The sequence below is a fragment of the Rhipicephalus microplus genome, chromosome 4 (assembly GCF_043290135.1).
Source record: "Rhipicephalus microplus isolate Deutch F79 chromosome 4, USDA_Rmic, whole genome shotgun sequence".
Lineage (NCBI taxonomy): Eukaryota > Metazoa > Arthropoda > Arachnida > Ixodida > Ixodidae > Rhipicephalus > Rhipicephalus microplus.
Window position 1 is genome coordinate 142,644,879 of NC_134703.1, and position 16,158 is coordinate 142,661,036.

At 44.3% G+C, this 16,158-nt stretch overlaps 1 protein-coding gene across 4 annotated transcripts in view; it reads left to right on the forward strand.

Annotated features, from left to right (window-relative positions):
• Positions 1-11,135: 11,135 nt before the first annotated feature.
• The window catches only part of LOC142814635 (uncharacterized), a 43,140-nt gene continuing 38,117 nt past the window's right edge, over positions 11,136-16,158 (forward strand). For 3 of the 4 annotated variants that reach the window (XR_012894997.1, XR_012894996.1, XM_075893701.1), the window contains exons 1-2: positions 11,136-11,323; positions 13,470-13,664. Coding sequence is in view for 2 of the 4 variants with exons in the window: in XM_075893701.1 (XP_075749816.1) it covers positions 13,560-13,664 (105 nt within the window). In the remaining 2 variants the exon portion in view is untranslated. The remainder of the gene's footprint in view (positions 11,324-13,469; positions 13,665-16,158) is intronic. The other variant, XM_075893702.1, reaches the window with a different exon arrangement.

A 16,158-nucleotide genomic window follows, 5' to 3' on the forward strand; every position in this document is an offset into this window, starting at 1 on the left:
GATGCCAAACAATCTTTCATGTTTGTTTGTAGCTCTCAGGTACAACTTTAGGCGTCTCAGCAATGAAAGAAAGCGGTGTGCTTCAGATTTGCCCACCGGCATAGTTGCCGGAATCTTTAGAAGATGGTGCACGTTTGAGAAGAATACCTCTGGGCAATTCGCAACCACTCGCATCGCTGGGGAGAAACAGCGTTTCTTGATTCTCTCACTTTCATTTCGAAGCCTACATTTATAACTACCCTTGCAATACTAAAGTCGAGATAATGTTCGAGTATACCTGCCAGTAAACTTTTCCGCAGTTGAAAGAATGGCAGATTTGGGAATGTTCTATGGCAGAAGCAAAGAAAGCGTCTCCAAGGAGTGCCAAGGCATTTCAATGCGCTCATTGAAGTGGTCTATCAAATAATCCAAAAAAGGCCAGAAATACTGAAATTTTATAGTGCTCTTCCATGCCAGTCACTGGAACGTTACTTTGATGAAGCTGCCTGCCAGTGACAAGTGGCATTGTCATTTTCGCCAGTTGTCAAGTGTGCACTGGGAGCAGCGTCACCTTTCGGGAAATAATCATCAAGCGTTACACCACATGGCGTTTCGTCCCGACCATCGAGTCTTACAGACGGGCGCTGCTCAAACCAGGACACGAACTACCAAGCAATACGTGTAGGCAATGTATTTCAAGGGGGTGACTTCGTATTGCTAGGAAGCAAGGAGCTCAGCAATGTTCAGGCAGTGACCCTGAATGCAAAAAAATTAGAACTTTAACGACGATACATGTCATATGCTTAAGTTTCACCTTAAACACTAGCACTCGTTTCTCGCCTGGCGGAAAGATTTTCGGGTATACGATTCCTCCGATTCCCTTCAGGCGCCGGTGAGGTCGCGCTTGCCCAGTATCTTACTCTTATCACATCACTTGTTCATGATTTTATTCTGCTGTGACTTGTTGGTGGAGTCACGGATGGGAACGAGCAAACTTTTCATAGACTGGTCAAAGCATTTACTGTTCCAGCAAATAATTTTCTTCGATAAGGATGTATCATCACCGCAGTTCTGTGGAAGCTGCAGAGTTTCGAATTGAGTGTGATGAATCGTTCTCGATGTTGGAGTCTTTCCGTAATGAAACGCCAAAAATTATTTCTGCTTTAGCTTTTTACAAGCCTAATCAGCCTTGCTTCTGGCAACTTGCAGCCGTAGCGGCAGCTTTCAAAGTAGTCACGAATAAAGCAGTGGATTCAAGCTCAGTCGAAACTTCAGCTTTTTAAGCTTGCCCCACAACTTGACCCCCAGAACCAGGAATAAGGTGAAATTCTGTGGTTTTTAGCACTATGGAGGCATAATTAAAAGCCAGGCTAATAGGCTTTCACTCAACCTGAATTGTCTTTTACAGCTCAAAATATATTTAGGACAGCAAAGAAGCACACACGTGCAGTGCTGCTTATTTCTCTCTATTCCTCTTTATCTCAGCAAGTATGAGCTCACACAGATGTATACGTGCACAAACTACCAAACACCGTTATGCTGCAAGTTCAAATGTTCTACTGAACTCATAATCCATCTCGCTAGCTGCTATATGTAGCCGCTGCTTATGTGATTGGCAGCTAGCCTACTTGACTTACATTTAGAAGGAGAGGCTCTCCGGCTTCGTGACGTAATCTAACAAGCAGGCAGTATTGTGGCACACAGAAAATTTTAAGTGCCGAAGAATCAATTGCAAACAATATGCCGTATCGAAAATAGTTCATTCTTTTATTTTTTTCGAGGTCCTGCGTAAGTTATCATTACGCGATGGGTCATTTTCGCATCTTTTGTTGCCACGTGTAACAGGTGCTCAACGCAATACAAGGAATGGTTACACCAATCATATACAGCTAACTACCATTACAAAAATGAGGAAGGAGGGATGGTGGAACGTTATATTAGTCCACATTTTGTTCTTTAGGCACATTTACGCAGGTGCCAGTAAATAATTGTTTACTGTACATTGATAAACGAGTGTTTGCCGTATGTATGATTTGGTGTTTGACAGCTATAGCCCCGTTCTACGTGTATGTATGTTCGTTGACGCTTGGTACATCTCCATCCCGACGACTAACATCCATGTTATATATGTTAAACAAACTATTGGGGTATCTGTAGATGTTATCGCCAAAGCATAATCAGAGAAATAGGCGTGATTGCAAAGTAAACGTCGCATATTTGACGTGGATATTGGGCTAAGGGCGCCATTCCTCGGCCTTTTAAAGTGTGATTTAACTTCGTGATATCCAAGAATGTGCGTCGTGTCAACTCTGTGTATGTATATTTATATCAATGTCTGAGATCATCGATGAAGTTCTCTCTCCTGATATATATTCCGGCTGACGAGTGAAGTAGATTTGAAGCAGCGACTACTATACTTACAAAAACGTTGTACGTTCACAGTGCAACAAAACTCACTTGAAAATTAGGCGAGACCTTCCTTTCTCCAATAAAGCGGAATAGTTTTGAAGATACTCCGGAATTTATAGTGGCCTTTAAAGAAAGTGTGGGCATACACCTCTTAAGGTGACTTGAGAAGAACGCCAATGTTCTGTGCAAGCTTGCCTCTCTTTTTTCACAAAAGTTGACATATATACACGCCTTAGCTATTAGATCCCGATGTATTGCCAACATTTCAGATCAGATTTGAAGGCAATGGTTTGGCGACACTACACTGATATGTTTTGTCTAGACATGTGGAGGCTGGGATACAAAAAGTAAATGCTTCTGAAAATGGCTCTCTTAACGAGGTGTATTAGGGAATATTAACCGAAGAATCTTTCCAATTTGATGCACAATATACTCGAGACTTTTTTTTAATTCCAGATTGTCTTGTTGTTTTCCCTAAATATCTACAGAAACAGCAGACACTGCAGTTTCATAGAGAGAATAAGAAATGGAGGGACGACCTTTCTGAATGGTTCTGAATTCGTGGTGTCGGCGTAAACACCTATTACTGAGCGATTGACAATGCAGACTTCCTGAAAGATGTAATTACCAACTCTTTTTCATTCATGGGCTCACCGTAATTTTACGCTACTGGCTATTAGACTGCCCCTCCGTATGCAAATGAGCATTGATCATCGATGTCATGATTTCACACCTTGAGGTTAATGCCTAAATCTGTAACGGAGCACTTTTTTGTAGAATAATATTAATACTTTATGACAATCTGACAATATTAATACTTTATGAGAGAACTGTTACACTTTAAGGTTGCATCCCACTTCCACAAACAAAAAGTGCTAAGAAGTAGATAGCCACAGCCACTGAGTGATGGTGGCTGATAATTAATTCAATGAAATGGAGCGAAAAGATATCGTAAAGGAATATTTTCTGCACAAAACAAAGCAAAACCTATGTTTTGAAAAATGACTTATTCATCCCCCGACGACATCGAGAACAAATAGTCCCAACGTGTCGTGTGCCGAATGCTATCGCACAGGAGTACACGCTACAAATAATTAGCAACGGTAAAGATATTTCAAAGCACTCAATAAAGCTGTGACTTGCAATGTCCCACCATACATCGATGCAGTACCATGTTGAGTTCACCCTAGACGAGCTCAACGCGGGGTTCCATTACACACGGGAAAGGAAACGACGGCCCCACTGAAGAAACAGTGGAAAGAGGTAGTTAACGCTTCTAAGACAGCATGCCTCGGCCGTGTGGGCTGATTATGTGGGAATGATATGAGGGGTTTAACGTCGCAAAACCACCATATGACTATGAGAGACGCCTTAGTAGAGGGCTCCGGAAATTTCGACCACCTGGGATTCGTGCACTCAATCTGAGCACACATGATTATGTGTGAAGTGAAAAGTTGATGTTAGTCTTTCTTTTTTCTTATCACTAGCATTCATAGTACCTGTACTTGTGGCCACCTGCTATGGTACCAGTAGTTTTTGGCAGTATTGCAGTTAAATAAAATAAACATCATATAGGCTGTTGCCGCACATTTTCGGCATCGTCCCGTGCCGGCCGCCCACAATAAGACATTGTGTAGGCACTCGTTCAATTCGTGCCCTTCGCACCTAACGCCCATGGAAACGAGGAACTATTTCATGGGCTGGGCACCAAGGTCACGTGCGGGACGCACTGGTGCGACCCCATTTCCCACAGTAGAGACTAGGTTTCGCTGTCCCCACGAGCGGCCGCAAGATGATTGAAGGTGGCGGCGTCAGTGGCAGCGTGCATTCAAAAGCTCTCAGCTACCCCACACCCCCCTTTGAGCCATCCGCATACCCGCGAACTCAAACTTTCAGACATCGCACACACGTATAGGTGACGACGCAACCTGTATTGGAACGCTCGCCCCTCGTGGTGTACAGGGCTGCAATTACGGAGCTCTCAGACTCTTCCATCAGCTGCCGTACAATACGCGCTGACGTTGGACAGCGCCTTTGCTTTCGTGTAACGGGATAGATGGTAAGAGGTCGGCGAGGGAGGGCAACGTGCTTTCCGCAAGGATCGGCACTACGTCCCGGCTTGGCCGAGAATCTCACTTGACTGGCGTTACAGCTATGTACCAGATCTCCTTTTGTGCTGTGGTGTATCCATTGAAGTTACTGTTTAGTTTATTCTTTTTGTTTTGACCTTGCTTTTTTTGTCGGCTGGAATAACGTGTTATTTCTTCCCTGTGTGCCGTTCTCTTTGCAACTTGGCTTTACAGTTTTGTGCTCAGACGCCGTTGAAGGTCATTCGCCCTAGACGAACTCCACAGAGAGGTCCATTGGTTATGGTGAAGGAAAGAACAGCCCCGCTGACGAGGCAATGGAAAGAGATAGCTAACGCTCGTCAGACAGCTATGCCTCGGCCGCTCGGGCTGCCAGACGAACAAAGCGACTCCGCGGGGCCTCGTTCCAGTCCCGGAATGGTGCGGCGTCTCCGAAGACGGAGCCATGCAAGATTTCATTCTCGGCTGCTTTTAGAGTCACCGATCCTTACGGGAGGCTGTCGTATTGTGTCTACTACTGCGACTCGGGACGCGATTTGCTAGTCGACTGGGAACAAAGCGTCTACGCTTCGTGTTCAGATATGGCCATTCACCGAATACTGAAAATGCGGAAGTAATATATCGAAGGTAAGTACAAAAGAGGAATTACTTAGAAGTAGGTGAAGACCGAAGCAATATACACCTTATGTAAAGCATCGCAAGGGTCATAATCACAAACGGTTTATACGCCACAGAAGATAATCGGTTACAAGCAGCGAAAACAAAATTTTAGAGCCATAGCACTCTGTGAAGTTGAATGAGCAGCGATGATTTTCACTGTAAGGAAAAAATAATAATATCTGAAGTGTTAGATCTTAAAATTATGATATGATCATGAGGGACACTGCAGTGGAAGGCTCTGGACCATCTGATGTTCTTCAACGTGCAATGACGTCGCGCAAAACACGCACCTCTAGCATATCACCTTCATCGAACTGTTACCGCCGTGATCAAACCCGTAACCTTCAGGCTAGCAGCCTAGCCCCATAAGCACCGATACACCATGGCGGACCAAAATACAACAGTTACGCACAATGTAGAACCACAGCCAATTGCAAATCCTGCAACTAAATTGGAAATTTCTGTTCATCAGTTGGCATTTTTGTTCAGCCAGTGACCTTTTGAGGATTTTCTTTGTGCAGCGTGCGTCTTTTTGCTGCGTTCTCTGTGTCATGACACGAGTCACGTCATCTCGTTTGCCATACGCGCTTAGCCTCTCATTCACGAATTCATTTAGTATTTGCCACGCGCGCTTCCCCTCCGTTCTTTTAGTAGGCCAGATGGGGATTGCCTACTTTCTTAGGCACACACGCCCAGGGCTGGGCAGAATCCACGATAAATGAACATGACATGCTATTTTAGGTACTATTCGGGTATCTTGTATCTGTATGGCTCGCAAAAAGAGTAATTCTATCTGTATTTCTGTTACATTCGATAATGTATCGTATATCTTAAGATACAAGATACTTTGGTCACATTGCTGTACCGTGCGAAACTTCAAACGCCGACACAACTTTGCTGTTCAGGCTGGTACTGGTGCATGCGAATAAGCCACACACGAATAAAACTATGGGCAATGACACCATTTTTTTCCTTTCATCCGACTCCACCACCCGAGGCAGGCGATGAGGTGTGGTCGTCCATTTCGGCGAAAGCAGGGCAACACGACAGACCTAGTTCAGTCTCTACAGAAGCTACGTTCGCGTGCTTGTCCAAGTGCCTTTTGTTTTCGAGATTTATTCCCCTTTAAGTTGTGTCAGAGCCATGACACTTACCTTTCGCCCCTTTCAAGCGCAGTGTATTCGTTTGGTGAGGACCACACAAATTGTGATACCACACTCCAGCTTGGAACCATAGCACCCTTGGTACTGATGCTGTATCGAATAGAAAAGCACCTAACTATCAGACATTATCTTGGCGTGCCATACCACTTTCGCCCTGCTGTTTCTATTCAAAGAGATCTTGAAATTAAAATATGATTGTTAGCACAAGTGCTTTCTCAGTTGTCCTTATCTTACATTTTATACGTCGCCTGTTTTCACACATACATACATACATCACATACATCACCTGAACTCTGCATAATTTTTTTTGGTCCTGTGAACATAAAATAGGTAGATATGTGGAGTTTAACGTCTCAAAACTGCCATATGATTATGAGAGACGCTGTAGTGGAGGGCTCTGGAAATTTTGACCACGTGGGGTTCATTAACGTGCACCCGAATCTGAGCACACAGGCCTACAGCATTTTCGCCTCCATGGGAAATGTAGCCGTCGCAGCCGGATTCGATCCCACGACCTGTGGGTCAGCAGCCGAGTACCTTAGCAACTATACCACCGCTGCAGGGCTCTCTTGAACAAAATAAACCATCTGTAAAGTACTGTTAAAATAAGCTTCCTTTTTTATTCTCACGTTTATTTCTCAGCTTTATTTTTGCTACTACTTCCACATTTATATACAGATGAGTTTACTTTTATCCTAAGTTTGGGACACAAAAAATTTGTCATAATGTGGGCCTGCACTGAGTACAATTTACCAAACATTCTTCTTACTACTTGTTAAAAAGACCAAATTTAGTTTGCTTCATGATAATGGGAATGAGTTAGAGCCATCTTAAAATAATTTAGGTTATTCTAAAGACATCGTTATGTTAAATGGTTCGCTTTTTTTATGAACGTCTCAAGAAGATCTTTCACGCAATTTTTCATAGGCACTGATATTTTTTATTGGCTTACCTGAGCAGTGAAGTTGACGATAACTCAAGCTTAATTGCCATGGCTATTAGGAGTGCCACCTTTATTGTACAACTTAACATATTCACCCTGTATACGTGAAACGCAACGGCTTCGCTTTTTTGTTTTATTTGATTTCTTTTATTGTCCTCGCTATTTTTTACTATTACTAATTACCAGGTAATCGTAGGCATATAGGTTACAATAGGCTGAATAGTAGCGTTGTTCCGCGACTATATGAGCAATTATGCTGCCTCGTATTCTTTCTTTCTTCTTTTGTGATCGGTTCTAAGTCACAAAAAAAGAAACGTGTGAACCGTCTGTGTGGAACCCCTGCAATTTATTGCAAACTTGGAGATTGTTTCTGGCTGTGCTGCTAAGATTCGTCCAAATACTGCTGCGATGGCCGCATGCCGATGGAGGTGAAATGCTAAAGGTGCATATACTTAGATGTGATCGCACGTTAAACAACACCGCATTGTCAATATTTCTGAAGCCCTCCACTTCTGCACTCCTCGTAATCATATTGTAGATTTCGGACGTCAAAACGGAACAACTCTTTTCAGATTACAGGTGGTGCGCATACTCTTGTTAATTCGCGAGCTTACGCGTGCACCAGCGATAGTGGTTCAGGGTGTGATCACTGTTATATAAATACAAGACGTGTTTTGTTGATGATCTCCTTACCGGAGGCCGATGACGCTTATTGCCGCTATACAGAATACACCGCTTATAGTGGCCACCACGGGACAGTACTGAGGTCTGAGGTGTTTCTGAGGTGCACATGCCCTCTCGCTCAAGGAAATTGATTTCACGTTAGTGAATATACGGGTAAGGAATAGTTTACGTTGGCAGATAAGAAGAATGAAAAGCTTGGACCATCACCCCGAAGGAACCAGTAATGGCATGCGAAGCAGCAGCGTTATGCACAGGTGGCGTAACGGGTTGAATGGCGCTAACGCTAGTGATGTGGTGAGTGCTTGAAGATTCGTTTGAAGCGATCACTGGCGTAAGTCTTGTGGATAATACTTTATTCTGGCATGTGTACACAAAAGTTACATGCCACCGAAATGAGGCAAAAGGGAACAGACGAAACTGTTTCCTGACTAGACCTACATCCCGGCTAATGAACAAAAAAAAAACAAAAAAAGAAGTGAGACACATACTCACGTAAACAGTTTCGTGAACAAAAACCAAAAAACAAAACAAAAAAAACAAAACAAAAACAAAAACAATCACAGCGGTGAGGAAAGTGAAAAACATCTAGTACAGCACAATTCATCAGCATCACTGTAGAGAAGTCATGGAATTTCAAGCGATTTCGCTATAGAAGTACGAAAACCTATAAAAACCATTTCATGTTCATATGTCCATCAGAATAAAGTTGTGAATAGATTTAATGAATGAAGTGGTGCAATAGTATCCACGTATTAGATGACACGTACAGATACAATTCAAAGCATGCGTTAGGCACGCGTCAGGTTTATTGCGCATGAGTCGACGAGTCGGCGGTGTAGCGAGCTGCGGTGGCGGCAGCTGGTGTGGGCGAACGGACAAGGTGGCAGCTGCGGTCACCGCGACGAGCATGTGGCAGGTGAGGTCTAGAGTGGCGTCAGCGCGCAGCAGTGGAGTGACCTACTTGGCACCGCGCCAACACCTGCGGCAGGTGGTGCATTCATTCGGAGTAACAGCGTTACACAGGCTAGTCAAAGAGCTGCTTTGCGTTTAAAATGTAATAGCAGCTTTATGCGCTCCGTGTAGGCCTTGGTATGATTTGATTTATATGTGAGTTTTAACGTTCTTAAACTACCATCGATTATGAGAGACTGCGTAGTGGAGGGCTCCGGAAATTTCGACCACCTGGGGTTCTTTAACGTGCACTCATATCTGAGGACACGGGCCTACGGCATTTTCACCTACATAGAAAATGCAGCCGCCGCAGCCGGGATTCCATCCCGCAACCTGCGGATCAGCAGTCTAGTACTTCAGCCACTAAACCACCGCAGTGGGGCCCTCTCTCTATGTAGGCCTGCCTAAATACAATGTTCCACAAAAATACCCTTACCAGGCGTGCTGCTGTAGTACACTGGAGATTCAGTATTGCAAAACTGTATTTTATGGACAAGCTAGAACTGCGCACTGGTGTTTGTGCTGTCGTGCGAAGGCTCCTAATTAAAGCTCGTGTGATTAGGTGGCAATCTCCTAGCTGTTCGGCAAGCTCAGCAGTGACTCCCATCAGTTACAGAAATGGTAAGCAAGAACTACTTGCTGCTAAAATAAACCCTAATAAGTTCTTCCAAGTTCACTTTGGAACAAAAGTTTCACTTTGGAACAAAAGTTTCGATAAACCAGCGAATATCTCATTAAAATGAAACTGGGCAAGTTTCAGAAAATTTCAAGCCGACGTTTTTGTGCCCGCGCGTTCGTTACTAGATTGTTGGGGTCTATAACAACACATTTGCGAATATATCGAAGTATCTTAAGATACAATTGGCAAGAAACATATCGGACACAATTTTTGCGGCAGTATCTTGTATTTGTATCTCCAATGCTTCTTGTCTGAGTATCTTGCATCGCATCGCAATAAGATTCCTAAGTATGTTTGCCCAGCCCTGCATACGCCTTGCCCACAGATGGCTTTTTCATTGGACCAATGGTTAGTGGTGGAACCTGCTTCATTTTTATGGCAAACACCTCGGCTATGGATTCCTGCGCCGACGTATTTCTCTCTCACACACATGTTACTCTTGTAGCTTTCAAATTCCCCACCTTTTTCTCGAGTGCACACCAGATATTCAAAATTGGTTAACTCCTTTCCTCTTTCTTCCTCTCTTTCTCTCTTGTTTTCCTTCTTGCAGGTGAAGGAAATCTTGAATGAGATTTCTAAATGTACTCGTACACCCGTAACACATCAGTGTGTGAGCGTCTCAAACTGCTAAAACACCGATTTACGCGCGGTGTCTGTCTTTCACGAAGGCTACCGAAGTCCTTCCGCTGCATCTATCGAGATGCACCAATTAAAGCCGCCATATTTACTCTGCCGAACGTTTCATTGGTTGCCGTGACACAGTGATATAGTTAATGCCGAAAGTTCAGGTTTATTGAGCGCAAAAACAGACCAGTGTATTCAGTGTACTTTGTACACGACGCCAGCTTCAGTTGTATGTAAAGAAGCCTGGAAGTTTCACCTTAGGCAACAGATAACACACCCGATGGAAGTTTCTCACAATAACTTACCTGCCATACAAGCACCTATGTGTGAATTCGGGGGTGTTTCTTTCTTTGTGAAACATCTAGTTAGGTGAAATTATGAGTGACTCGATGGAAGGCATCTTGACATCCGCAAAAAGTTACGTGATTAAAACTCAACTCTCTCTTTTTCAGAAAGCGGGAAACGGCGGATAGAGTATCAAATTTTGGTTCTTTGTAAGTGTGTGTAGCTGCTGAGACATCAGAAACAGTTGGCGTTTCGTGAAACGTTGCTCATTGAACACCTTGTTGAGATCATTAGTTGGACTGTGTGTATGAATAATGGCCAACAACTCCCTCGCAGAAGCTTCCTGAAGTGGCGAGTGCCTATTGGCAGCGCCAAAGATTGCAAAAGGGTGTGGAATACAGCTGAGCTTTCCGTACTGCGGCAGCCGACCTGAATACGGATCTTAAGGTTTCAAATAAAGAAGTATGATCACGCACGGAAAGCGCCTTGGGTTTCACGTGCTGCATATAGCCGACGCCTTGCGACCCCCTTTCGCTATCAATATTTGCATAAAGTCCGAACCGGGCCTGCACGTGCAGTGATGACCGACACGCTGTCGCTGTGGCTGACCGAAAGCTCCCACGTGCCGCCATGTTCCTCTTTTCGGGGTTCATATGCGGACTGCACACTCGCCCGCAGGGAGAGGAGAACAGAGAAGTTCTGCCGCCCCACACGACGAGATGCAGCGCACGCCCGTCGACAGGCCGAACGACTACTGCCCGCCTTCGTAGACGCACTTGGTCAGCACTCGAGCCAGTGGTGATGAACCGGCGAGAAATATTTCGCATCGTTGCGTACCCTTGTTGATGGATTCGCTCAGGTGGGTGATCGATTTGTGATTTTTCACATTTTTATAGAGAGGAAGCCGAGTAGGTTCATATTAAAATGGAATGACTGAGTCTTTCATGAAGCTAAGTATGAAACAGATTTATTTCTGCACCCCGAAGATACCTTTGACTGAGGAAGCAGTGAATTTTACTAAGCCTGCCGTTTTTTTTTTCTACACGTATACCCAGAAAAACTGGATTTTGAGACACATAATTGTTTCTTTTGCCACTGATATGGGCAGTAGCGCGGCGTTTCTTCTGCATTTGAGCAGTTTAAATTTCACTCGTATTTCGGCTTGAGTTCCGGACTAACTCTAATGTTGATCGGGAGTAGAGAAGTATACGACGCAAAGAAAATTGGATTCCGCACGACCATTTGTACATTGCCACGTCATCGTTACGTTGAAGAAGGCCGCCTTCAGCGGGTTTAAGATGGAACTTCTTCTTTGGGTGAACCTGTGCCCAAGAAATAGAAAGTCATAGCACAGATAATGCGCTGATTGTGGCGAACAGAGTACCGACCATTCATAATATTATCATCGGTGGTACGCGTCATCTTTTACTCAGAAGCTACCGAACCTTCCAGTGTTACCAGTGGTGTTTACGTAAGCTGTCTAATAAACACGATTATCTGCGTCCGGCGCACAATCTTAACCAAATCATCTACAACAATTCCTAAGCTTCTCAAGCGCTTTGGCTCGCTGTGCGGCGATCATGGCTAACCTTTTTTGGATGAAAGCTGAATACATCTAAATAAAAACACACGGTGAGATCATTCAAAAATGCATGACACATACCAAGCTATGACCGGTAATTTCGGGACATAGGTACTCTTCAACGAGGCTTCGCTTTGTCTTTTAGATAAAGACAATACGTTCACAAATCGCGACCTGTCTTAGCGGCGAATATGCGATGGTCACTTTTGTGTTGAAGAGACCGCGTAACATTTATTGGTTAGTTTTGTGTGATGGGATCGAAACACACGTCTTGCAAGCATCGCATCACCGCAAGTAGCTTCCGTAGAAGCATGAATGGTGCAATTTAATCAGTTGTCACGCTCAACGAGCTCAAATATTTCTCCTTAAGACAAAGTCGAGTAATTAGGCCTCTAGCAATAATATTTGTATTCTTATCAGCAGGGTAATTTCCTGTACGCCATATAAAACACTATTTATAGGGAAAAACTGTCCACCTTGCTAGAAAAAAAAAAACATGCATCCAGCGCATAGCCTCAGAGTTTCGTTGCCGCTACATGCCTTGTTCAACATGACAAGGAACTTGTGCGACAAGGCAAGTCTACTACGTTTCTTCCCAACAAAAATCATGAACGCATCGGTTGTAGCAGTCTATGGAACACTCATTTGTAAAAACAGTGCCATTATGCATAAAAGGAAAAAAAACGCCAAGTTGAATGACAGTAACAACAGGCATCTAATGACATTTACAGGTGCAGCAACGTCATTGTCAGACGATTGTTTCTCCTAATAACACGCGCTTATTTACTGAGATATTCAGACTATACCGCGCGTAAGTGAATCAATATTCGTGTGTATTTACTATAGCGTAGTTCACGCTCCCGTGAAATTAAGAAACACTTACGGTGGCAGCAATCTCTTAAAGTAAGACTCATAAATTGGGCTAGAAACTATCACGGACTGCTAAACGATGTTTATAATGACGGTCGTTTAGAAAATAGTCATTTAAAGACTGCATCGTCGAAATAAGGCTTATATGGGCATCATGAAAACAGTATACCGTCTTGTTAACGTGGTGGCGGATTGCACACCCCGTGAACGCAGAAAAAAAATAGGACAGAGTAGAAAAAAGTAGTGCTCTTTTCTACGCTGCACCATTTTTCTCATATAATCACCATCATGAACCCAGACGAACTAGCCCAAGCTAATACACTTGTCTTGTTAACACTCATGCTCATATATATAAAACAAAATGCTTGATATCAGAGCAAGCAACAGAAAGTAGTTTTGCCTAAATAGCTGTTTCTAAGTATGAAATTCGTTCAGCCATAAATTTAACAAAAGCCCATCATCCTCGTTGAATTCGGTGACATTGTGAGCGGTCGTATATGCCCGAATATTTTTTTGCTGTGTTTCTTTTCGCTGACATATGCTTTCTCTATAGGCATCAAGTACTCGAACTGGCGAAGGTTGCGACACCCACATACACGTACTGCTGGAAAAAGCAAACAGCCTACCGGAGATCACTGCTCTCATGATGAACTCTTTATTCGCAATGGTCATCGTAGACAGGCCCTGGATGGGGCGTTCTTCTGGGAATGAGCAGCGCATCGGAGCGCAAGCCACGATAGAGGATCAAGTGAGTAAGCGGTACAGCAACACGTCGGCATGCTCTTACAGAGAAGTGAGCGAACGTGTTAGCTAAATCTGGGGGTAACGCATGCCCACGCTTGGGCACGCCTCTTCTGTCCGAAAACAGTATGGGTGCTCTCCGATGCAAGAAGGGGGCCGCATCAGGCCATGCCTTATTCTTGTCCAGTGTTTTGGGCAAGGCTTCCGGGCTCTTGGGATGAGTGACGTGACGGATGGCACGTAATGAGCTTGTCCTGAATGGGCGTACCCATTCGATCTTCCTCCTTTCACTACTGTTGTTATCTCTTTCATTGCCCCCCACCCCTTTTTTTTTGTTTTAGCTACGCAGTGTGTTTTTGTTCTTGAGCAGCGCTTACTGGTGAGGAAAGTTGCAAGTCTCGTGTGGCTCCTAGGTAAGTGAGGCGCTCCTAAAAAGGTGAGTGGCAACGCTGACTTTGAGAGATGGAAGTGTTCTCAAGGAGCTCTTCTAAGCCGTGTCGATCACAGAAGCGTACTGCATTATAGGTCAGGCTCTGAGACTTCCGTGAGGATGTAATATGTGTGCGTAAATATATAACCGATGGCTTGGACAGCCCTGCTGTAACACTGTTGCGACGGTGTTCTAGGAGAGTTCACACAGCTTAACAACACACACACATAAAAAAGTTTAAATGTAGTGCTGACACCTAAAATGATCTCGCCTGCAATGATCATCAGTTTTTTCAATTTCTCAGTCGTGATTCCGAACGCCCAAGGGGCTGGGATGTACACTCACTGCATTATAAAACTTTCTTGTTTCCTATGCAGGTATATAGACGGTTAACACAAAATATAATGGAACCCCTTTAGTACATAGTTTTCCTTCAGAGTAATCTTAATGGTTTCGCTCATTTTATTGTCAAACTAAATATGAAACTCGCCTTTGAAGTGGGAATAAGTGGGTAAATAAACCATGTACGTTAACTTAATGACACATGGCCGTTCCTTGATAATCAACTTTGGAATGTCGTTCCTTACAAGACAATCTAACACTCTATTTATTTGTTCTGTAATTTAAAAACTACAGCCTTCCTTGCTTAAGTCCCAGAAATATGGCTTGTTGCCGTTGGTGTGTGCGTCGACGAGTAAGATAATGTTACTTGGGCGATATGCGTGTGGTGATATTGAAAAGTCATGTGATCAATGCAATGTCGTTGCTACGTACCAATCATGTGTCAAGAGCTTGTAACTTGATGGCAGATTTCGAAAAGAGCATGCACCAGATAGGTGTATTTTATCCATTTCTTTCACAACCACAGCCCATCTTTCGGGCCACGCTACCTGAAATGTGTTTGTTTGAGTCGCAACAATCGTATCAAACCAGAAATTAACTGACAGGTTTAAATTTTTACAACGAGTAACAACAAAACCACCGTGGAAATCCTTTTGACGAGAGCGTCCCGAACAGCCGATTTCCCCGATCTGAAACTTGGTCTGTGACAAGGGCTGAGGGACGAAAAGGAAACGCGGGACGCAGCAGTTGAGTTTTAGAATATTGTAAGGCAAGCAGTAGCGTAGTACCATATTGTCACGGGGTCGTGACGTGGCCGAAGACAGGAGACTTCATGTTGGGATTTAACTGTTTATTTGGGCGAACCTGTGCCCGGTAAACAGAAAGTCCAATTACAGCAGCAGTCTCGCACAGATAGCAGTCTCAGACTGATAGCGGCGAACGGAGCGTCGGCCTTCGATCAACAACTGACAAGCGGCGAAGCGCGTCGGCATTTATACTCCCGCCGTCGAATGTTCTAGCGCTATTGCTGGCGGCGGCGTACGTTCCAGAACAATCTGTACCATTCGCACAGTGGGCGTGATCTTATCGAAATGATCTACTACAGTCCGGAACCCTCTCGAAAACTGCAGGCGCGGTTTTGCGCTGAGAATCGTGTGGTGTTTTGGGACGATAACAAAAACTTGGGAAGTGGAACGTGGCATTGCCCCCTCTGAATAAGGCATCGTCTCGATGCTTTAACTAAAGATGAAGGTACAATAATAATGCAAGAAAGTACAATGAATAAATTACGATACAACAATAATACAAAAAAAACACTGTTTCAGTTTGTTAACGCGCATGAAACGGCTTGAGGCGTGCGACATGGACGACTTCAGGTCGCGATCGGCGTCGTTGAGAGTTCGTGATGCCGTCGGGGACAACCTCGTAATCAAGTGGGCCGAGACGTCGAACCACCCTGTACGGTCCGAAGTACCGTCGCAGAAGCTTTTCACTTAGTCCACGTCGGCGTATCGGCGTCCACACCCAAACACGTTCACCGGGCTGGTATTCCACGAAGCGTCGTCGAAGGTTGTAACGGTGGCTGTCGGTCGTCTGTTGATTCTTGATACGGAGCCGCGCAAGTTGTCGGGCTTCTTCGGCGCGATGAAGGTACTCGCTCACATCGAGGTTTTCTTCGTCGGTGACGTTGGGTAACATGGCATTGAGCGTCGTTGCCGGGCTCCTTCCG